Source organism: Dipteris shenzhenensis, chromosome 24 (assembly GCF_047967505.1).
Source record: "Dipteris shenzhenensis isolate YYH24624 ecotype China chromosome 24, Dip_SZ_1.0, whole genome shotgun sequence".
In the NCBI taxonomy this organism is placed as follows: domain Eukaryota; kingdom Viridiplantae; phylum Streptophyta; class Polypodiopsida; order Gleicheniales; family Dipteridaceae; genus Dipteris; species Dipteris shenzhenensis.
Window position 1 is genome coordinate 4,888,203 of NC_141619.1, and position 25,077 is coordinate 4,913,279.

Here is a 25,077-nt window from a genome sequence, read left to right on the forward strand (position 1 = left end):
TTTGGGCTGTCACTACTCAGGAAGGGAGGCCTAGAAGAGCAGCAGGAGTCTTCATCAAGGGGCTGCCTACCGAGCAGCAAAGGAAGACAGAATCAAGGGACACTTCTGCCTCACCATTGGGCTGCCTTCACAGTAGCAAGGAGGTGAAGGGAGCACTGCCTCACTATAGGCTGTCCAAGGGAGCAGCAGGAAGGTGTGTTTTCAGGGTACCATTACAAGGGTGACACCCTTGCACGCTCCCAAATTTATCACCACGTACTAGAGTTTTGCACAAATAACTTGAATTAGGCTGAGTGTTTTGAAGGTGCCACAAGGAGGAAGGAGAACAGTTTTGGGAGCCACTGGGGTCCGCATCTAGTCAATACCCTGCTGATAGAGGGTGGTACATTGTGATCATCTTCTGTATATGATTTGGTCTACATTGGACAAATATATATTGCTGTTTCTACATCTCTCTCTAGCACAATTCATTTACTGTCTACACCCCTATACCTCTCTACGACAGTACACATACAAAAAGAATAGAATTTAAAATTGACACTCTGTGATACTAGGCACTATCTTGTTTATCTATTTTTCCCTGCGGGGAGCGTTGGCCTTAGCAAGCAAGCTCCACCACCCTCTTTTTCCTAATAGAGCATTGTTTCAACCAGGAACGGTGTACTGGGATCATCGATCTGTAGCATAGGAGCTGATGTAAAAGCTTGTTTTAGTTGCGCATCAAACTCCTTTGTCCACACATTGGGTTGGTATTTAGATAAGTCTGACAGGGGTAATGCTAACTTAGCATAGTTCCAGATGTGAGTCTGAAGAAGTTTCATAAATCCTAGAAGAAAGGTAAGCTAAAGGGAGGAACCAAAATAGGTCATTCTGGCTTTCTTATAGTCAATGCACACATTTACAAAAATGACATGTCTGAGGTATATGAGCTCCTATTTCAAGAATTCACATTTGCTTTCTTTAGCATAGAGCTGCTCTTTCCTAAGTTTGGACAACACTATCCCCAGAGAGCAGCTCTGAGCAGCTCTATGCTAAAGAGAGTCTTTTAATATGAGAGCAGTCTTTTATAGTGTTGTCCAAACATAGTGTCCATGCTCAAAGAGAGTCTTTTATAGATCAAGATGTCGTCCAGGAAGACCACAACAAACTTTCCCAGATATGGTCAAACTAAATCGTTCATCATCTGTTAGAAAGTTGGTCGGTAACACCAAGGCCTCATAATCACCAAATTGTACTCTTAAAACCGTCTTTCTTGAATGTCCTTGGTGATAGCCCGTTCTCAAATTGATCTTCGTGAAGTACTTAGCTTTGCAGAGCCAATTGATGAGGCTTGTTAACGTTGCACATTGTGGAGTCATACAAGAGAGAGAAAGGAAAGGAAAGTCTATTAACGTCCACGGGAGATCAAAGAGGTAGAGAGAGAGAGAGAGAGAGAGAGAGAGAGAGAAGGGGGGGGGGGGTGGGCGGGGGAGTGGAGGTGAAGGAAGGGGCAGGGGAGAGGGAGGGTGGAGAGAGAGAAGGCGACACAAACCAATGGAGCCAACAGTACACACACACACACACACACACACACACATAGTCTATTAACTTCCATTGGAGACCAAAAGGTCTATGGGATAGCAAGAAACCCTCTAGTACATCTGCTTTAGGGAGGGCACATGGCAGCTCCCAAGGAGTGCAAAAGCAACCCGCATTATTTGAGAGTACCTACATAATAGTAAACAGCCATACATTAGTTTAAGACTGAGAGTCTTTTGGTTTTGATTTAAACTCTCTGATTAGAGCTACGCCTTCAGGGTAAACTACCATTTTTCATCCTTTCTGGCAGCCTTGACTTTAGCTAATTCAATTGCCTTATTCTTGAGTTGAGCATGTGTAAACTCCTCTGCTATCCATATGATGCATGAGTTTGGTTCTATGTTCAAACGTTCTTCATAGGAGGTACATGGAAAGTTTCTTCAGAAACACTTTGAATTTTGAGGACATAAGGTGACAGATTAGTTGAGCCTTGGGTGAACCAAGAGCTCCGACTAAACGTGTCGGTTATCTCAGTAGTTATGGCATAAGATGCAACGGACTGATTTACATCATAGATATAGGGAGCAGTAGGTAGTCCATCCACAGACTGCTCTCCCACCATTGACTCATCAAAGTGGGCAGCCGTATCTATGGTTGAAGTATTTCTACATGCAAAATAGCTGGCTGTATTCTCAGCCCAGTTGCTGGTTTCCGAAATAGCAAACCTATTATCATCATAATGGCAAGAGAGAAATGCTGCATAATTGTGCTTTTTAGAAAAAGAACTCAAATTATTATTAAAATACAGTTCAGTTTTTTCAACACACCAAAATTCTCCTGACTGCAATAATTGATATCTTTCACAAGCTGAACAGAATATTTATTATTAGAAACATATGAATTCAAATCAACTTGAGAACCACTGCTCTTTAAAGATCTCCTTGAGCAATCAGCTTTTTGACTGAATTACATGGTTCTGGTAATTAATATTTATAGGGCTGTCACTACAGAACCACTCCATCCCAAAGCAAAGTGTTTACCCTATCCAATCTCATTACATGGAAAGACAGCTCCTCCGAGTAGTCTTGAATCTCCACTCAAATATTCGAACCATCTCCTCCCACGACTTTGTTGCTCCTTGTATGAGATTGACCCATATAAAGGTCGGTACTGGGAAGAATTGGGATCGTAACTTTTGCACAAGCGAAGCATCAATGCAATTGTGAGTAAATCTGTCATCAAATAAAACATGAACTAGATGCGTATTGACCCAACCCACCATGTGGATTAAATCATGGGGTCCCAACACATCAATAGTAAATTGACATTCCTCACAATTTATGTCCGAAGAAAAGACATCTAAACTAGCAATGTGACAAGCATTACCTAGAGATTAATTAAGTGGGCAGTTGCTTTTCCTTTGTCCTTACCATGGTTCAAAGGACAAGCATCCAACACATAACCTGGCTAGCCGCATTTGAAGCAGAGTCACTTCCACCTGTGGTGGAGAATCGGTAACTAGGCTTCTTAGTAAGAGGCCCCGATATCTATTTATTAAACTTAGCCTTTTTAGGCTTGAAGCAGAGTCCCTTCCGCCTGTGGTGGAGAATTGGTAAGAGGCTTCTTAGTAAGAGGCCTCGATGTCTGTTTATTAAACTTAGCCTTTTTAGGCTTAGAGTTGCGGGCTCAACTATTCTTATGATTGTTCTTTGGCTTAGGCTTTTCACTTTGTCTAGGCGGCAAAGATCCAATGTCCTAGTGTGTCGCAAGGGCATGGTTGTAAGACACTTGTGTCTAACATCAAGACACTTTTGACACTATAAACACGTACTCTTCTATAAGACACCTTTAGACACTCTTGCAATAAAATACTTCAAAACCTTAAAGTTTTTAACTTTGGAAATTGGACTGTGAGCCGACTACGCAATCTTTTGTACACGTGTGGCGCGCCTTAGCTCCAAACTCTACATCACGTTGGTTGCTGACCAGCAAATGTGGACTCTTAACTTTTAAGTCTCGAGTCTTGACTCTTAACTACAATGCTAAGTGTACTTCAGCAGCTAGCTATGCTACTAAGTTGTAACCAAAATTCAAAGCTATATACTTGTATACTTTTATAATGTTTATTAAATTGAATATTTATTATTATAAATAAAATGACGTGTCTTGATTATCTTATCTTTAAGACACTTTAGACACCCATGTCTAAAGGGTGTCTAACGTGTCGTGTCTTAACATGTCTTACAACCATGCGCAAGGGTACTATCATAGAGCTTCGCAAAATGGATGGCGTGGTCTAGTGTCTCAAACTTGTTCCTTCTGATCTTATTTTCATAATCCTTCGGTAGGCTACAAACGAAGAACAAGCGTAGTGTCTGTCGACTGAGCTTGAGAAGTTTAGAAGTAATCTCTCTTAATTCTTGGATGTGTGTATCCAGGGGCTTGGTACCTTATTCAAATTTTGAAGCTTTCGAAAGTTGTCGAACTCATCGGGCTCTAATAAGAGTTCAGCCATGAAGGCCTCACAAAACGCTGCCAAAATGGCTTAGGTGAGGAAGGCTTTGGCTTCAAATCTCACCACCACGAAAAAGCTATTCCTCAGAGATACATCTCCACAAGGGTAGCTCAAATATTATCAGGGTAATTTGTAATGGAAAAATGTGCCTCGCTCCTGCTTAGCCATAAACGAATAGATTCTAGAGTTCGCTCCTTTCTTCTTCCTTGAGAATATCTTGGGAGGGAAGGAGGGCATCATGTTTCTTCTGTGCTCCTTGAGTTTGTTGCAATACCAGTAATGTGAAGCAGAAGGTCCAGGACTAGTTGTTTGCGGAATTCCCTCGCCAAAAGATTGCTCCATGTTGAGATATAAGCTGGAGCATTTGCAAGAGAAGGGATGCAAGGAGGGCGTGAGAGAGAATTAAAAAAACGACAGCCTTTCTCGTCGCAAAGGGACCAGTAAATGCTTGACATTTGCAGACTTACAGCAAGCTGGAGCTGTAGAGAGCAAAGAGAGTAGTTGATTGCAGCCAAGAAAGAGTTGCTAGTTGTAGAACAGGCGAGTTTAGAATAGTCGCTAGGAATAGGCTGGATTGCAGGCTGATTGGCAGCAGGTTCTAAAGTGAAGGGGCAGGAAGAGACGAGGTGGCTTTGGTGAAAGGTTTGGCATGTGCGCCACAAGTCTTTTAGCTCTAGTGGATGTACTTCTATCGCACATGGCACTTGCATGTGTGCTTGCACACTAGCACTCCTACATGCACGCATGCATATAGCCAACTTGTCTACTTTAGAACTTACCTGGCAGTCCCACAAGAGTCTACATGGCAAGTGTGAGAGGGAAAGAATGAGTGAGAAGTACAATGGGGAGAGAGTGAGAGAGAGGGGTGACACAAAAGATGTGGGTGTGAAGTGATGAGCCACACCACAAACTCATAGGTTTTATTAGGATTAGGTTTTTCACCCTATGACTGTCTTAAGACAGTCATAGGTGCACTATCTTTAATAAAGGGGTGGCAATGTGCCTTTACCCCAACAACCTCCCACCTAAAGGCCAATGTGCCTAAAGGGGAGAAAAGAATAAAAATTACAGCAATATACAGTTACTGTATACAAGACCATAAAATAAGAATGGTCTCATCCTAATCCCATGATGTGGCGGCAATGTGCAAACTGCTCTGTAGACAAGCTCTTAGTGAGCAAATCTGCAGGATTATCATCAGTATGCACCTTCACAAGCTCAAGTCGCTTGTCTTCCAGTACCTCCCTGTCTGATGAAATGATATTTCACATCTATGTGCTTGGTCTTCTGATGAAAGACCGGATTCTTTGCCAACATGATAGCACTCTGACTATCACAATGCAAAACTGGCATATCTCTTGTAATGCCCAAATCTCCCACCAGCCGAGTAAGCCATATTGCTTTCTTGCAAGCCTCAGTGGCTGCAACATATTCAGCTTCAGTAGTTGACAGTGCAACGCATTTCTGCAACCGAGACACCCATGATATAGCACCTCCTGCAAATGTGAAAATATAACCGGTAGTAGATTTCCGGTTATCTGCATTCCCTGCATAGTCTGAATCTGTAAAACCATGCACCAATGCATCCTGTCTACCATAGCATATGCACAAGTCTTTGGTACCCTTGAGATACCTCAAGACACCTTTCACTGCTTCCCAGTGCCGCTTGCCTGGATTTGCCATATACCTGCTGATGACTCCCACCGCAAAGGCAATATCCGGACGAGTGGCAACCATGGCATACATCAAAGAACCAACTGCAGATGCATACAGAATCTTGGCCATTTCAGCCTTATCATCATCTGATCTGGGGCTGTCCTTACTGCTGAGTTTTAAATGTGGAGGCAACGGGGTACTAATAGACTTCCCCCCCTCCATTTTAAACCTCTGCAGTACTTTGTCAATGTACTCCTTCTGTGACAGAAATAAAAGTCCCTTGGACCTGTCACGAGTAATCCGCATGCCAAGAATATGGTTTGCATCACCCAAGTCTTTCATGTCAAAAGACTTATGCAGTTGTTTCTTCAAAGCACTAATCTCCTTCTGAGATTTACTGGCAATCAGCATGTCATCCACATATAGAATGAGTAGCATCAAACTGCCATCCTTTGCCCGTTTGGTGTACAAGCAATGATCGGTCTCACACCTATGATACCCTTGGGACTGCATGAAGGCATCAAACTTCTTGTACCATTCTCTTGGCGCCTGCTTGAGTCCATACAAGCTCCTCTTGAGCTTACACACAAGCTGCTCTTTCCCTTTAACAGCATATCCCTCTGGCTGACTCATATAGATCTCATCATGGAGATCTCCGTGAAGAAAAGCAGTCTTCACATCCATCTGACATAAATCCATGTCCTCATGAGCAACAAGAGCTAACACTGCTCTCAAAGTAGTCATCTTGACTACAGGGGAAAAGATCTCATCAAAGTCAATGCCCTTCTCCTGCTTAAATCCCTTGGCAACCAATCTGGCCTTATACCTCGGTAAAGCATTTGAATCCACTTTGACTTTGTAAACCCACTTGCATGGCAAAACCTTTCTGCCTGCAGGTAGCTGCACCAAGTCCCATGTATCATTTTGAAGTAGGGAGTCCATTTCAGATTGCATGGCTTTCTCCCACTTCCTTTTCTCTGTTCTTCCCATAGCTTCCTTGAAGCTGGAAGGCTCACCACAATCTGTCAGCATGATAAAATCAGCCACATTATTGGCTCCTGGAACAAACCTGTCAGGAGGCCGTTTTCCCCGGTTCTCCTCCTAACAAAATGTTCCGGATTAGGCTGCTGTCTAGCCTGTTCGTCATGCATGACGGGTGGCTGTACCACCATATTTGGCTGTTCTACAGCCCCATTTGCTGGCATATCCAGTGGTGCATCATTGGCAAAATTATCTGGCTGATTTTCAGCCTGTAAACCCTCTTGAACAGGGTTATCTGCAGCAGCCTGCTGCTGCATATAAATGGGCATTCTTTGCTGTCCGACATCATCATAAATAACCCTCCTGTATTCCACAGGTTGCACGGGCTCTATGTGTACACTATCCTCTTTAAAGATGACATCATTGCTGCGTATAATCTTCCGTTTAACAGGATCCCATAACCTGTACCCCATTTCACCTTCGTCACCATAACCCATAAAGATGCATCTGGAAGACTTTGGCTCCAGTTTGGTGCGCAGTTCTTTGCGTATATGAGCAAAGCACTCGCAGCCAAACACACGTAAGTGCTTATATGAAGGTGGCTTGCCAGACCACACCTCCTCTGGCACTTTCAACTCCAAAGCCTTGTTCGGCGACCTGTTAATAATGTGAACTGCTGTTTGTACGGCTTCTGCCCAAAAGCCATGGGGCAATGCAGCATAAGACAACATACATCGAACCTTCTCCTGAATAGTTCGATTCATCCGCTCACTCACACCATTTTGAGATGCATTATGAGGGGCTGTGAGTTCCTGTTTAATGCCCTTAGCTTCGCAAAACTGTACAAAAGCATGTGACACATACTCACCCCCATTATCGGATCTGAGGCATTTCAGCGTGCGACCTGTCCGATTCTCAACCTGAGCGACAAACTTCTTGAAAGCATCTAAGGCATCGCTCTTATGCTTGAAGAAATAGACCCACACTTTGCGTGTAGCATCATCAATAAAAGTAATGAAATACTTTGCACCCCCTAGTGATAGCTGTGGCATCTCACACAAATCAGTGTGCACTAGATCAAGTGGTGCTCTATTCTGGGGAGTTCTCCTCTTTTGAGGAGTCATAGAATGCTTTCCGAAAATGCAATGATCACAAGTAGGTAAATCTGAAAAAGAAAGAGACGGCAGATAACCCAAACGTGACAGTTCTTGCATTCCTTTAACGGGCATGTGTCCCAACCGGCTATGCCACAATGAAACCTTTGGCAGCTCGGTTATGGCAACAACATGATTACCTACACTAGAAACATAAAGAGGGTACAAGGTATCACTCTTATAACCCTCAGCCACTACAACCTGGCCATCAGTAATCACCCATTTGGAATCCCCAAATGTGGTGTGGTAACCACTGTCATCCAACAAGCCAGTGCTAATCAGATTTTTCTTGATTTGCAGCACATGGCGAACACCATCAAGCATAAATATGCGTCCATAAGGGAATACTATCTGTATACTGCCAATCCCTGCAATCTGACATGCATAGTTGTTCCCAAGGTGAACAACTCCATGAGTACCTGTGTAGGAAGTAAACCACTCCCTATGAGGAGTAACATGAAAAGAAGCACCTGAATCCAAGAGCCAGGTGTGCATGTCATGGCCATCAATAACCAATGTATGTGCAATTACAACAGAAGAGCATAAAACATCATGCCTGTCACTTTCACTGTCTTCTGCTGCAACATTCACTGCATCCAAGTCATCTGCCTTGGCCTTGCCTTTTCCTTTGCTTCCACTGCCTGCATCCTTTGCCTCAGCCTTCTTGGCTTTCTGATCCCGTATAAACTTGAAGCACTTAGACTTTACATGTCCCTTCTTGCTACAATAAAAGCATTCAATATCCTTTTTGCCACGGGACTGACTGCGGGATTTGGACTTGCTAGCAGATCTCCCCTTCTGCTGAGTCCTGCCTCTTTCCTGTACCTGCAAAGCATTTGAAGACTTGCTGCCGGCATTATTCTTCCTGCTCATCTCCTCCATAAGGAGAGAGCTCTCTACATCAGCATATATAAGAGTGACATTTGAATTAGACAGGGTGGTCTTGAAAGTGTCCCAACTCTCAGGGAGGGTACACAACAAGAAAGTAGCCTTGAACTCCTCATCAAGGTTCAACCCCTGTGCAATCAGTTGTGTAAAGATGGCATTGAACTCACTCAAGTGTGAGGTCATAGCTGTACCTTCCTTCATGCGAAGATCAACCAGCTTCTTCAACCAATAAACCTTACTGGCTGAACTCTTTTGGGCATACAACTCTTCTAGCCTCTGCCATAGGCCATAAGAGGTCTTTTCAGCCTGAACATTGAACACAAGAGAATCACTGAGAGTAAGCATGATAGCAGCCCTCGCGGACAAATCTAGCTCCTCCCACTCATCATCTGACATCCCAGATGGCTTGACACCCTTCACCCTTATGGGCTTAGAAATCTTCTTTAGCAGAAGTACATTCAAACACTGTTCTGCCCATAATGCATAATTGTGTGCCCCTTCCAATTTCTTTATGTTCAGAATTGATGATTCACTTCCCCCTGATGCCATATCAGATAAGGAAAGTACCTGACTCCCTGTAAGTCAAAAAATGACTGAATAAAATTCTGATTTCTCAGAGAAAACCTGCTCTATCAAGAGCTAGGAGCACTCACAATAGTGCTGTTTTTACTGTCAAAAAAATCTGCAGCAAAACAGAAAAAAAAAAATTTCCCTCCAGTTACTGTACCTTCTGACACACTGTACCGTGCTCAAATAGGCATAAAACAGTAATTTCAGAATGCTGCAGCTGTTCCACAAGTGCTTTATCAGTGCATCATCAGCTGACGAAGCACAAAGCACTGTTGTCCTGGACACTTCTCCCACCTCAGATGAGATATTGCACTGATTTTATATGCATAAACCAGTTGTCATACACTGTTTTGTTCACTGAAAAGAGGCTCCAGACACTTCAGCCTGTCACAAAACCTGCAACAGAGAATGGGACGAATCCCAAGCAATCACCCTTCTGCCAAGGGGATAAAAGGCATCTGAAGGTCTCAACCAGTAACTTAAGTGCTCTCAAGCAAAATCTGGGCAAAAGCCCCTTGATCTGACACCTGTACCAAGTGAAAAACACCTCAACACTGAGGTAGCATACAAAATACAGCGCTCTCCTGGCACTTTCACCTGACAATGCAATGCATAAACGGCCCTGTGTACACAAGAACAACACAGATCCCAACGTACAAACACTGAAGAGAAAATCTTTTGAGCACTGTCAACGATGGACAGTTAGGGACCGAGTAAACTCGATGCGCCCTGGCCAAGCGTGGCTCAACTGAGATTTTTCAAGGTGTCGTACACAATATGTGACCTGCAAAAATGTCACTGAATACACTGCGGAAACAAGACCAATGTGGGCACCCTGGCTCCACACTGCCTCAAGGCATACACTGCATAAGCTTCCAGGCAAAAGCCCTTTGAAAATGTCACCCAAAAGCTGAGATTTGCACTCAGCAAAAGCATAAAAGCCCTCTGCTAAATCAAGGCATTTGACTTTCCCGAAACAAGATAACTGTGCAACCACCACACACTGTGGTACTAGTCACCTCAAGCATGAGGGACACGAGGGTACTTGCTGTACCTTCTACACACAGTTTTAAGAATTGAACAACCGGGAATGTGAAGAGCAGAGTGCTCTCTCTTTTTCTTCTTCCCCAAAAAAAACTGCTGTACCTGCTGTACTTGCTGTACCTGTGTACTTGCTGTACTTGCTGGACCTGCTGTACCTGTGCAGGGTACAAATCCCAAAAAACAAATTTCGAAATGCACCTTCCCTGACGCAGCAGCCTCCCTAACGCAATCCGTACAGCGGCCTGTACGGTGTCCGTACGGCGGTACGGACGGCCGTACGTCGGTACACGAGCTCCCCTTCCGCTGCCTGCGCGCTGCCCTGCTCGATGCCCTGAGGCTGCCCCGCGCTGCTCCGCTGCAGCCCGCGCTGCCTGCGCGTGCACCTGCGCACCGCCTCTCTGCCCGCGATGCCCACGCTGCCTGTGCAATGCCCACCAGCTCCACCCGCGCTGCCTGCACGCTGCCCCGCTGTGAGCTCGCTGCTGCTGCTGAGGGCACGAGGCCCGAGGGGATAGGGAGGGGTAGAGAGAGAGGTAGAGGTGACAGGAGTGGAGAGGGAGAGGGTGAGGTGAAGGCTCTGATACCAGTTGAGAGGGAAAGAATGAGTGAGAAGTACAACGGGGAGAGAGTGAGAGAGAGGGGTGACACAAAAGATGTGGGTGTGAAGTGATGAGCCACACCACAAACTCATAGGTTTTATTAGGATTAGGTTTTTCACCCTATGACTGTCTTAAGACAGACAGTCATAGGTGCGCTATCTTTAATAAAGGGGTGGCAATGTGCCTTTACCCCAACAAAGTGAACATGCATGCTCCCACAGTGCTTGCATGAATCTTGCTTGTGACACAAACAAAGGCCTAAAGTAGAGGCTTCCAACAGTACAACTGCCAATGTAACTTTTCAAGGCATGCAACCCAGGAAAGTAATTGCACTTTCACATGCAACCTCTTTTTCCCTACTGACCCGTAAGGAACCAGCTCTTCCTTGTTTTACCACCTGACAGGCCAATTGAAGACCTGCGCACAACCCATGAAGCCAAGTAGATGCCTATGCACCCAAATCGCTCCCTAGTTCTCAGTCGCACAGCCTCATAACAGATTCATGACTGTTCAAGGCTGTCCAATGTGCTGTAAACAGGCGAATCTACAGCACTTGGCATGCAGATTTTTCGTTTTTGCCAATTGCTTTCAGCTAATCAGTTCTAGCAGCTCGTGCTAGGCTCTAGCTGAATTTTGCCTAAAGAACTGCTGCTAACTTCCGCAGTTTACTAGCAACAATAGAATTTCAGAGAAATTCTAGAATCAAGGCTCGTATGAAGCGAATTCCACACAGTTATACTAGCTGCGTTTTCCTAGGTTTCACCCCTTTCTGTGCTCACACAGCCTACCCTTGCAAGGACTTCAAACATGCATACAAAGCATCATTATTCAGCAAGCCTTAGACGACCCTTGAATAACATGTTCGAACTCAGCTCTACAACCATATCTCAGCAAAGCACAATTTAAATTCAAGCATCCATGAAGTCTCAACACTCCAGATTTGGCCCACAATTACACGCATGCAATTGTAGGAATCAAGAAAACAAGCAAGGCGTTCACAAACAAGAAGATAGAGACAGCTTTGATACCAAATGAAACAGGCCGTAACAGGTTAGACACCACTAAGCGGGGGGGTTCTAGGATCGTAACAACTATGAAACATATATTCTAGCTCTTTTTTTTAATGTCATTGTTTATGTATTCTTATCTTTATGTCCTTGTGGATAACGAAATTCATGCGATATATTATTATCCATTGGTATTTCTCTTTGCAATTGTATATATAATTATATATAAGCTTTTAAAGGTTGGTACTCTTTAAGAGGATTGAGTCTTTGTATTATCACTCTTAATTTGCAAAAAAGACTCGAGATAGCATTGATAGAGATTCATCGATAATCTTGATTAAAATTTTGCTTGAGACAATAATTCTTTCTTCGCTAGCCACCTAATCTCCGTGCTAACCCGCAAGCTCAACAATCGTTGGTATACAGATATAGGACACATATGGTGTAGTCTAGTGCGGGTCACCACCCCACTGTAGATCCCTCAGTATCACCCCCGAGCTAGAGGCCAAGCAACCTCCGACCATAGTACGACATGTCCCATGCCATGCAGCCCACTTGCGAATAGATGTCATTAGGGAGACACAAGCCTAGACGGGCTTTCAACCTCGTTGAGTATTCTTGGAAACCCTGCTCCCAAGAATGACCCAAGTGTAAAATGGCTCTCAATTATATAGATGCCTGGTGTCTTAGAAGTTAGGTGTCTCAAGCCTAAGACTACCCTTAGTGTACCTAAGGTACCACGTGTCCTAACTGTCCCAAGAGACCATATGTTAACCTAACCTCCATAACACTAGCCACATTATGTCCATACGTGAACATAATACTAGCCACGTTATGTCCATACGTGGACATAACATGGTTCATCGATGGCGTCTGGTGGACTTTAGAAGCACTTGAGGAGAACTGAGAGACATTCTAGATGGTGGGCCTTCTCCTTTCTGATTCCTGCTCACGTTTTTCTACGTCTTCTCGAAATGTTGTATGTGGGATGATCAATGACACTTGGATGTCGAGAGATAGGTTAAAAAACAACTTAGAGGGGTCATTCATCAGATGTAAATATAGCATGTGGGTTCAACAGAATGGGCTTTTAAATAGCAATGATTAACATTTTTTAAAAAGAAAGACATACTAGCATCTCCCTCCTGCTCCTCACCAGCCCGACTGCTTTTCCAGCCTCTCCATCAACTCTCCCTGCTCCTCCCCACCTTGCTTTCTCCAATATCCCAGCAGCTCCCCTCTGCATTTTGACTCCTACAGCACCTCAGCAGCTCCCTTCTGCATTTTGACTGCTACAGCACCCCAGCAGCTCCGCTCCCTCAGGCTTCCAGTAGCTCTTTTCAGCTTTTTTGCCACCCGTCTGCTTATTCAGCATAGCAGCTGCCATCTTCTGCAATTGGCTATCACCAGCCTGCTCTTACCGTGCTTTGCCAGAACCATGCTGGCTCAGCAAGTACTTTGCCCATACCAATCTGCTGCGATAGTACCTCAGCAGCACCTGCTCACTCCATCTTGGCAGTTTTCAGCCTTATCTCTGCTGTGGGTTATCCCCTGTTCAAGTCCCCTGCAATATAAGTTCTGCTGTCAGTTCAGTATCTTCAGCAGCTCTTTGGGAAGCCAAAGCCTGTCAAAGTGCATTCTAGTCTCTGCTGTGAGCTCAATTCTTGGGAGAAGACTCTTGTCTAAAATACTTGGAGATACCGCTTCGAAGCTGCTGATTGCAGAGATCAACTTCCTGCCCATTGAAGTGATCAACACTCCTTGAAGTTATCCTCATTCGTCTAGGCCCTAGTTGGGTAATGCTGCTTTCTTCTCTTAATCTAGGGCCTTGTTGGGTAAGTTTGACACTCTTTAATTTGTTCTAAAGCAGAACAGTGCATAACAGAATTTCATTATAAATTAAGTCTGACTGAATTTTGTGCATTGGGTAGCTTTTGGTAGTGTGCTATAGATGATACGTCGAGGCAGGGGGGATGTCTCCCAGCTTTCTTGTTGTTGCATCCATGCTTGTGTTGGGTGTGCAACATCTCTTGAGTGCCATGGTTTATTATCTCTAAAGGTTTCTTAACAGCTCTTACTCTGAAGAGTTCTTTTTATTCAGTGCTCAGCCAGCCGTATGAAGTGCGAAGATGGTGGAATGAAGCAAGCCACTACTTCTTAATAACACCAAGTGACCACTTTGACACGCTTGCCAACTATAACTCGTACAAATGTAGAGAAGCATCCCAAATGCCCCCTAGGTAGTAAATGTGGTGTCTCATACCACCATAAAGCACCCACAAAAGATGCTCTCATACCACCATAAAGCACCCACAAAAGATGCGCCATCTAGCTTGGTGACTTTGTTGGATCTTGACATTCAATTAATGCTGCAAAGTCAAGTCTTCACAAGACTAGCAATTGTGAGCTCTTAGACATTAAGTACTTTCAGAATAGTATGTCTTCTTTATTCAAAGGAGCAATCCTTATTGCATTAAACGCTGGTCTCAAACCAATTCACTAAACTTCTTTCAAATTACATCAAGAGTTTAAGGTGGGATTTTTGTTGAAAATCAACCTAGGTTATACTTAAATTGACTCCGAGAGAGAAGTAGAAGTAGAAGTAGAAATTATTATCGTCCACGGGGGGCCGAAAACGACCCATGGGACCCGAACGGTGTACAAGAAAAGTCTCCTCCGGTGTGGAGGGGTCAAGAATTTTCAAGTTCTTGACGGTACAAAAAGAGGCGGGTAACAAAAGATCCTAATGCTGCCGGCGAGGCAGTGGAAAGGACTGATGTTAACTGTGTGGAGTCTCCCAGTAACTTCCGGTAGTCCTCCCTAATGTGTGCATAAGTGGGACACTGCAGAGCTATATGTGCCTCTGTCTCCACTGTTTGAGAGTCACAAAATCTGCATATTCTGGCATGTCGCGGAAGATTCAACCACGCTCCCTTCTCAATTGCAAGCATGTGAGATCTAGTCCGGAATCTAGCAATATTTTTGCGATAGAGCAAGGGGATGGAAGTGCTGATGTATGCCTGAGCATGGGCCTCTTTTGAGAGAGAGAGAGAGAGAGAGAGAGAGAGAGAGAGAGAGAGAGATGATATGATTTGGTTGTGTTAGAGTCCGTGTGAGACCCTTCAGGATCTATGGGACTGGTGATCTTTATCAACTAATAGTGATCCCTTACAGCCATTGAGAAAAAACATTACAAACTGGTTATGTAGTGAGTACTTTGTTGGGCTAGCTTCCGTGCTAGCCCCGGTATCTTGTTCAAGTAGCTTTCTAGATTTTTGGCTGGCTTTTCCAACAGAATTACGCAGAAAATGTTGCAGAAACTATGGCGAAACCCAGGGGCGAAAATGCAGCTCTACAAAAAGGAAATTAACTCAATGGATGGCTATGGAATGCAGAAATACCTCGGGGAAGACATATCAACATTTAAAAGACATCTGATTTGCAAAAAACAGAACTAGTTCACATGATCTCGAGGTGGAGAGGGGTAGGTCCCAGAGAAGAAAGAATCTACGAAATCCGCTCCACAAGGGAGGTAGAAGATGAGCAGCATGTACTCCTAAGATGGAGAGCTTACACACACATAAAGAAAGTTCAGCCAGTAGGTTGGGATAGGGTGTGTGTGCCTTAGCCCCTAACTCCCCTATTAGGAAACGTTTATGTAGAGTTTCTATTCTTTCTCAGTAAATCCTAGAGAACCCAGGTGCCCAAGCTGAACATGTGTAAAGGATGAACTTTCTCATTTCCCAATTCCATAGGTGTGTCTTCTTGCATTTATTTTGGAAGCTATATAAAGCTTTCAAACCTCCCAAAATCCTCCTTTCCATGCATGCATTCCATTTGTAGTTGTCTGTGAAATCCAGACTAGATATTTATGTTTGCTTACTGTTTCTAGGGGCACTCCTTCAAAGGTCACATCCACTTGTTTGTTACGCGTCCCGATCACCATTACCTTTGTCTTATCAATGTTGACCTGCATTCTTAAGTGTTTGCAGAATTCTCTCTGTGCATCCAAATGTGCTTGCAAGTTCTCCTTCTTCTTTGCAAAAAATACCACATCATCTGCTTAGATAAGCATTAACAAAGCGTAGCCTGCAATCTGAACGTTCACCTTCCTTGCTGTGTATTCTCATCCACTCGTCCAAATCATCCATCGAAAAGTGTTGGTGAGAGAGGGCAGCCTTGCTTAACCCCTATGTCACTGCTTCTCACAGCTTTCCCTATGGACAAGACCCATCCGCTAGTGGCTGTGCTAACTCTACTAAAAGCCTCTCATAGAGTTAGTTTGTGGCTTCTCTGAGTTCCAGAGGGACTTCAAGCTTTCCAATCTTTCCCGTAACTTCTTACGTGGGACTGTATCGAATAAGTCTACAAATCAATAGTAGACAGCCTTCTCCTTATGTTTGGCTCCTTCAGTTGCAGCTCTTATGGCAATTAGATGGTCAATCATTGAGTGTTTGGGATGGAACGCTGCTTGGGATGGCGCCGTGACTCCTTGTTCTTCCGCCCAATTGCTGATTTTTTGTTCAAGGATAGTACCATATAGCTTTTCCATTGGGCTGCTTACCATGATTGTCCCAAGGATTCTTTGCCAGCTTGCTATCTCCTAGGACCCTTATGGATCGGTACAATCCTACTAAGTTGCCAATCTGATGGGAAACCTTTCTCTAGCATAAGCCTGGTAAGCATTTTCTTTGTCTTTTCACCTCCCCATGTTAGCATTTCCGCTACTGGTCCTTGTGTGTCTGGAACTTTCTCATTAGCTATTTTTTTCAGGCCTTTCCCCATGTCTTCCTCTTTTATGATTCTATTGTTTCTTTGATAGTGTAGTTGTGGTTGATCTTCTCTTTCCATTCTCTTTCATAGAGGCTTTCGGCAAACCTTATCATCTCATCCCATTGCCCCTTGTTTGTTGCCGTGTAATTTTTGGAAAAACTCTGGGATTCTGTTTCAGCTCTTCAAAGGTCTCAAGCTGCTTGCTTTTGAGAAACATTTATTTTTTGTTCCTTAGCATGTGTTTATATGTTTGAGCTTTGTCCTCTTTCTCGATTGTGTTTGTTGTTTTCCATGCTCTATTTGCATCTTCACAATCCTGATCATACCAGTGGTTACATGGCATTCCCTTCTTCCCTTGCTTTTAGTGAAACATTTTTGGGCTGTTAACAGCAGCACATCTGTTATGTATTTAATCATTTCGTGACATGTAGAAGGCATTTCCCCTTGTCCCACTACCATTGCTGCCTCTACCTCCCTTTCATAAATATGAGCTTGTTTGTGGTCCAATCTTAGCCTAGGATTCGTTATACTTTTTTGTTTTTTAACCACATTACTTGTTCCCATTATGCGTATAGATAGTGCCTTGTGATCAGACTCGAGAGACGACTCCTCAATCTTGATATATTCAATCATGTTCTTTGCATGTGAGTTTGTGATCACCTAATCCACTACCCTTGATCCTTGAGCCGTCTTGCAAGTGTATCCTCCCGTATTTTGAAAATTTTCTGTGCCATTACATATTTGCAGCCCAAAGCATCGACATAATGTGAGTAGCTGCCTTCCCATATGAGTGATTTCGCATGTGTCATTTAATGCCCTTTTCCATCCTCTTCTTTCTTCATTGTGTGGTATCCTAGAGATATGATATGATATGATTGTATTGAAGTCTGCGTGAGGCCCTTCAGGATCTATGGGACTTGCAATCATTATCTACTAATACTGATCGCATTACATCTAGTGACAAAAAATATTACAAACTTGTTATGTAGTGAATACTTGTTGGGCTAGCTCGTGTGCAGTCCTAGTACCTTGTTGTGGTGTTCCGAAATCTCTTTCAAGTAGCTTCCTAGCCTTTTGGCTGGGGGGGAGAGAGAGAGAGAGAGAGAGAGAGAGAGAGAGAGAGAGATTTGTTCCAAGGAAAAGGAATAAATCCCTTTTTTTTTTTCCCCCAAAAAAGAATAAATCCCTTTTTGAATGTTCAGATCTTACAAAATATCTTCTATGTGTTTATAAACACAAGTTTATACCCTTTGTTAACTTGCCAAGGCTTCCTTGGGTTGAAAATATCTTACGCTGATCATAACTTCTTATGAAGCAATGCTTGTCTTATGGCAGTATCTTTTACATGTTTTGCCACTCACTAGGTTTAAAAGTATTACAATGCGAAGATTCAATGGAATCATATATCGTTGAGCCTGATTCTTCTTTCTCAGCATCTTTAGTCAAATACAGCATCAATAATCATGTACCTCATTCACAATGTGTCAACTCATTACTCAATTTAAGACAAGCAGCTGTATTCACTCTAAAAGGAGGCACAGTGAATGTTCAAGTAGCTTCCTAGCTTTTTGGCTGGCTGAGAGAGAGAGAGAGAGAGATTGTATCTCCAAGGAAAAGGAATAAATCCCTTTTTGAATGTTCAGATCTTACAAAATATCTTCTATGCTTTTATAAACAAAGTTTATACCCTTTGTTAACTTGCCGAGACTTCCTGTGCCTCCTTTTAGAGGTGTCTCCTTTGTTAACTCACTTGTGAACATTCACTGTGCCTCCATTTAGAGGTGCTCTGTCAAAACTAAAAACCCAAGATTTCAATTTCTTTGAAAAAAGAGAGAGAAAAGACCAATATTTCAAAAAGCTTTAGAAGGCGACATGATGACCCATGGACCCAGTCAAACTCGTTGTAAACATGTGCTCAATTCAGTGGGGAATTTCATTTCTGATGGTAAGTATACGTTCTCACACTGTTCCAACTAAGAAAAAGTACACCAATTTGGGTGAGTATGAGATTCATTTCCAAGACCAATCTAATGTCTCCTAAAAGCAATCATTTTTTATGTCAAATCCAACACCAAATGACTGAAGGACTTTGGTTTTTTATGCCTTGGTTTCAAAAACAAATTTTGTGTCTAGAGATTCTGTGTTGGTGCTAATCATCATCTTCCAAAGCCATGAACGTTTACTCAAGATTTTGATGTAAACCACCTTTTCTTTGTTCTAGAAAGGTTTCGTGTAAGAGGCATGTGCCATCTTTATGATAACTACGCTAAAGAAAGACAGAAGGAATACTTATGACCCATGCTTTGGTTACGTACATGACAACCTTTAACTAGCACAAGTACACTTGAGATGATGACTCTGAAATCAAGAAGATCTTGTCTTTTCTCTAGACAGCAGGCAAAAGTTTCTTCACCTTACATGTGCCATATGCACGCATAAGTGCCCACAAGGCTACCATTACTACCAATTTTTAATAATTGTGTAGCTCATGCACAGCTACAAGGTAATGCATGCCATGGTTGCAGCAATTACCAGCTAAATGTGATTAAGTTGAGGACTGTAAAGGCCAATCTTTTATTTTCCTCAAGTGTCATGGTAAGCATATTTTTATCAGTGGTAGATGGTATTCAATTCAGTCATTATATGAAGTCGGTGGAACAAACTTTGTACTTGTGAACTGCACTTCCTACTGGCACTATAATATTTGACTGGACTCCGGTAAGTGTGAGAGATGTGTGCTAATGAACTTCATGGTGTGCTAATTGTAAAGATGAATCACCATCTTGATTGATCTACCTTGCTGTACCTGCAATTATGTTGGCACTGTTTGATCGTTACTATTGACATCGCCCAAAAAATAAGTCACTGAGTTTTTACTCTTCCTTTTCCCCAGATTATTTTTTTGTTTGCATTTCAAAGACCACAATGTACAACAGCATATCTCTAACTCACAAAACTAATTTTATTGTGCATTGAATATTCATTTACTAAGACTTGTATCAGAAATTTTGTTGACACAGGAGAGGTACTTTCTTATAAAGGGTGTGTATTTCTTATGAAATAGATTGTCTTAACAATAATGGTGTTTTGCAGAACCCTCGTCCTCATATTTCTGTTGCTTGGGCTTTGGGAAATGCTACACCCTCCTTGAAAACTGCAATGGAGGAGCTAAATAAGCTCATAACAAGAGGTTCAGACAGTCACAGATCACCTATCTGGTCTCATCTTTTCAGCAAAGTTGAATGCAAGATTGGAAGCCAGACATACTGCATTTGGAAAGCAACGATGCAGCCTAAAGCTAGCAGGTGCAGTTGAAGCTGCTTATATCAACATGCTACTGTTTCGGTCTGGTTCTCCTTTCTGAAAACATTTTCAAGTTTTTAAAGGCAAGAGAATGGATGGGTTCCAGTTATTAACTGACATATAAAGCCAAAAGCAGCACTCATGCGTAAGTCATGGCTCGTAGTCTTTGCTACCCATAGCTTACACAGTATTGCTTCACACGGACATTAACAGGAGTGATTAGGCTGTCATTGCCATGCAAAGTCACTCATTATTCCTAGTCACTTTGGCTTCGTGGCCATTGTGGAGCATCAGGCTAATGAACAAGAACCAGTGTTTTTTGGAAGTTTTCATAAGCATATGCTTGTAGATCCCTTTCATACTTTGTACTTAGTTCTCACCATTTCTATTCTTTTTTCTTTGTGCCAAACGTACACTAAAACAATCTTTGAGGTTAAAGAAACTTGAGAAGACTACCATCTTCTTTAACGGGTTTGCCCAAGAGACTCCGCGGGTCTTCGTATAGCTGCTTATGCTTGGGCACTAATGATGACATAAGGGTTGCTTGGCTTGCTAAGAATGTCTACCTTTTGCTTTTCAAAAAAAAATTGTTACCTCATTTTTCTTCTCTTTGTAGGATTTTGGACTTTAGAACAACAAAATTCTGAATTTGTACGATTGGATATATTCTAGTCTTACAAAGGTATATCATCTTTTTTCAATGCATCTAAGAAAGGAAGAGCGGATGATCTGGTCAAAGGAGAGGAAAAAAATTTTAAGCTTGTGGGTAGACTAATTGGAAGATGGACTTCAATAGTTTAGGATTTTATGGGCAATTTTCACAAGGTGTAAAACAACACTTCTCTTTTGGAATAGTGTGGTTGAGCTCATGGATACACAGACAATGGGAGAGGAGGTTGGGTTGCTACACAAATTTGGACCTTTTCTATCATGTTCATCAATATGATACAGTACTATGCCCTATGATGCCAAAAATATCAATTTACTTGGGCCTCTTTTGATCTTTTGGTTTCTTTGCCAAGGCTATAGCATTTTGGTAATAACAAAAGATCACTATAGCTCCATCTTAGGTTGCACCAGGATCCTCTATTTAGCTATATGGACACCTAGCAAGAGTGAGATGCTCTGCCTCTATTGCAAGAAGTGCCACATTGTTTTTTTTTTTTTTGAAACCATGATATCACCAATCATCACAAAACCTAATAAGTTGTGGGCTTGCCATCACAAAACCGAAAGTTGTGGGCTTGTCAAGGTATAGTTCTTCTATTAATGTAGCGTATGTTCTATGGTGAACTTATGCCTTGTCCGTGAACATCGATCGACAATTTGTGATTGAGTAGCTTGGGATGACGGAGATTTGGTGCTAGGGAGGGTTGAGACCTGACCAGCACATGATTGCAGCTGCAGCAGAGTGGCTCAAGTCCAGTTGCCTATCATATGTTGGAACATGTTGCTGTCATGAAACATATTAGCTTGCTAGTTGCTTGTTGATAGGTGTCGATTTTTTACTCCTAGCTAGTGCATATTGTGTCTAGTCTCAATGGGTGTGTTGATTGGAATAGCATTCAACTTCTTGAATTACTCAAGCATAGAAATCGATGTGCCTTGTCTAACTCCATAAATACAACTAGAATGTAATGCGAGAAACACAAATCATGCACTTTAAACCGTTTTGACTTCGTGAAATGGTGCGATGCATGCCAATTAGTTGGACCAAGATCCAATAGGTTCAACAATAATTCTTTGAGAGTTAGGGGATTGGTTTTATTGATCCAATAAATCCTCCATCAAGGTGGTGATGGGACATTTTGGAGGCCATAAATTCTTCCATCAAGTGGATAGAGGATAAGGCAACAATGTAATGCGAAAAACACAAATCATGCACTTTTAACCGTTTTGACTTCGTGAAATGGTGTGATGCATGCCAAACAATTGGACCAAGATCCAATAGCTTGAACAATAATCCTTTGAGAGTTAGGGGATTGGTTTTGGTGATCCAATAAATCCTCCATCAAGGTCGTGGTGGGACATTTTGGAGGCCATAAATTCTTCCACCAAGTGGGTAGAGGATAAGGCAACAAGGGACACCTTTTTCATTTTGATAATACATATGCCCAGTATGCATACACATTTGAAGATAATGAGCAACATGAGGTATGTAATTGTCCACTTCCAATCCTTTGCATGTTACGAAGAGCAAATGGCCGAATTGAGAGCACAAACAAAGTCTTGTCCAAACTTGGTACTCCAAATTTGTAATGGGAATCATCAACATTGGACTGAAGCATTCCTAGGAGCTTTATGGGTATATTAGATTGCGTATGAAGCAACAACTACCCCCTTTCAATTAGCTTATGGGTTAACTTAGCTTGCTGAAGGATGCCTTCTTTACAATGGATTCACCTACTTGGATGGATAGCAGCACTGCGAAACAATGCAGAGCTATTGAAGAGGCCATTAGGTACTTACAAGTTCATTGTCCCAAGGGCAATATTTTGATGAAATGTGTGTCACAGAGGCCTAGATTGCGCTTGAGGAGGATCAACTTGACTAGAGGTTTTGGAGAAAAATAGACTTCCAAGTTTGTTAGATTGACTTTGTACTAATGAACAAGGCAAAGGCCTAAAGAAAGAGAAGAAGAAGTTCATTTATGCCTGGAAGGGACCATTTGCTACTATGGATATTCTACCCAAAGGATCAATACTTCTTGGCACCTTGGATGGGCAAGTAAAAGTCCTTGCTAATGCTAAATATTGTCAATCTTATCTAATTTATCTAGCTATTTTTATTCTCTCTCTCTCTCTCTCTCTCTCTCTCTCTCTCTCTCTCTCTCTCTCTCTCTCTCTCTCTCTCTCTCTCACTCAACTATTACTTTAGTTCTTGGGCTGCCACATGGTGAGTTCTACCAATGCTATGCGCTTTACACATGCCATGTGGCTTAGTGCATGCTTATGCAGTTGTGCACGCCTTGGTCCCCAAATGCCGTTAAAATCCTAACATGTCCTAGATAGCTCACAATCTCAATATTGTCAATCGCTATCCATGCGTACATGTTGCTACTTATTGCCATTATCCATGCTTGTGTACTACTGCCATCACCTTGTGTCCATGCCCATGCACTATCGCCACCATTGCTTATCACCATGTGTCCATGCTCCATCAATGTCCCCATGTGTCCGTGCTTATAGATCGTCATTGTCATGTTGCCTATGGCAACTTATGTAGATGGATTTTCCAAACTTATTTTCACTATGAAATTATCACATCGTGATGTTTAAACGTGAAGATCAACAAGTGCCAATTGTGTATGACTATGTTGTCATCAAAAACACTTTACTATTGATTGTTTCCTTCTTATGTTAGCTTGCATAAGGTTGCATACTCCTTGTTTTAAGCTTTGCTCGCTTGTTGATGAATCTTGTCACTTGAGTGTTAATGTACATTTTTCCTTTGCATATGGACATGTATTTGCATTCCATGTGTTGGTTGTTTAGGTGTTGTTGATGCTTACATCTAGTGCTGCATGATTACCATTTGGGCATCGACCATCAAAATCCACCATCCTTTCGTAGATCTTTAGGTAGCCAAGTGTACAAGAGAGGCAAGAATACTCATGCTTCCTCACAAATACCTTGCTGTCTTTACTAAGTTAATGCCAAATGCCATGGATATTACATATTATAAAGTTCAAGCCACCATGGTGGTTGGAGCCCGGGGTTCCATCCATATTAATTGCAAGTCACCACAGTGGAATCTTAGGTGCCATCCCAGACGGGATGGTAGTCATGAAGCAGACGCCCGGTGGTGGGTGAGCAGGCCACTATGGTGGCTGGTAATTAACTGCCAGCCCCCGGTGGCATATTAGCCACGATAGATGTGGCTGATGAGAGTCACCACCTCTAGGCAGTAATTCCCACAAAAGTAAATTCTGAAGCCTAATCACCTCTAATCACTCATTACCATGCGCTCTAGTACTCTACTGAGCATGCACGCCTAGTGACTGGTAATTTTTATTGCACTCGTAGTGATTCCCCCTCTCTTTATCCTCTTTATTGAAAAGTATAGGCTAGTGCTCGAACTTAAGTTTGAGAGCATGGCACACATGAAACGTATAGGTCATGCTCGACGAGCATGACATGAAAGTAATAGTGACTTTTCTATAACAGTGGGACATAGGACTTTCTATATATTACTAAAAAGTCTTAGAAGAAACTAAAGATGATTCATGATGAAAATGAAGCTCATTTTGAAGGGACCCAACACTTGAAAAGCACAATGATAGATGAAGTGCCATGAAACTTAGTCACAACTCTCCAATGCTTAAGCCCGGTGGTGGGTGAGCAGGCCACTGCAGTGGCTGGTAATTAACTACCAGTCCAGTAATCTTAGCCATGATAGAGATGGCTGATGAGAGCCACCACCACTGGGTAGTCATTCCCACAAAAGCAAATCATGAAGCCTAATCACCTCTAATCACTCATTACCATGCACTCTAGTACTTTACTGAGCATGCAAGCTCAGTACTGGGAATTTATTGCACTCATAGTGATCATGCATGCAAGCTCAGTGGTGGTAATTGCCAGTCCGATGGAATCTTAGCCACCACCACAGACGTGGCTGGGAGTCTTAGATGCCAACACCTCTAATCACTCATTACCATGCAAGATAGTACTACCGCCTTAAATCAATCAAAATTCAAGTCAACCACCGGTGTGGTGGCTCTCACCTCGACAGTGTAGTCGAGCTACAAACTTAAGCCTCTGCTATTCCATTCCCTTAACTATTTTGTCTTCTATCCCTCTCCATCGTTTCTTTCTCCCTTGCACTTGGACTGAAACTCAAGCCTCCACTACTCCATTTCCTTCACGTTTCATCTTTTATCCCTCTCAACCATTTCTATCTCCCTTGCACTCTTCTTACAACTTCTACCCCCTCTCGTAATGGACCATTCATAGTCTGGTAGCATCTCCTCCCTTGATCTTGAAATCGTGACATACAGGAGCTCCTGTCTCACTCTTCAAAAGCCCAATTTGGATGCTCTCCAAAACTTCACTAGGTTGGTACAGGAG

General features: G+C 42.7%; 1 protein-coding gene across 3 annotated transcripts in view; it reads left to right on the forward strand.

The window, feature by feature from the left end:
- LOC147886111 (U6 snRNA phosphodiesterase-like protein) overlaps nucleotides 1-20,521 on the forward strand; it is a 98,839-nt gene extending 78,318 nt beyond the window's left edge. For 2 of the 3 annotated variants that reach the window (XM_087395531.1, XM_087395532.1), the window contains one exon: nucleotides 19,799-20,521. In XM_087395531.1, the coding sequence (XP_087251657.1) occupies nucleotides 19,799-20,020 (222 nt within the window). In that variant the 3' untranslated portion in view covers nucleotides 20,021-20,521. The remainder of the gene's footprint in view (nucleotides 1-19,798) is intronic. The other variant, XM_087395533.1, reaches the window with a different exon arrangement.
- The last annotated feature ends 4,556 nt before the right edge of the window (nucleotides 20,522-25,077 follow it).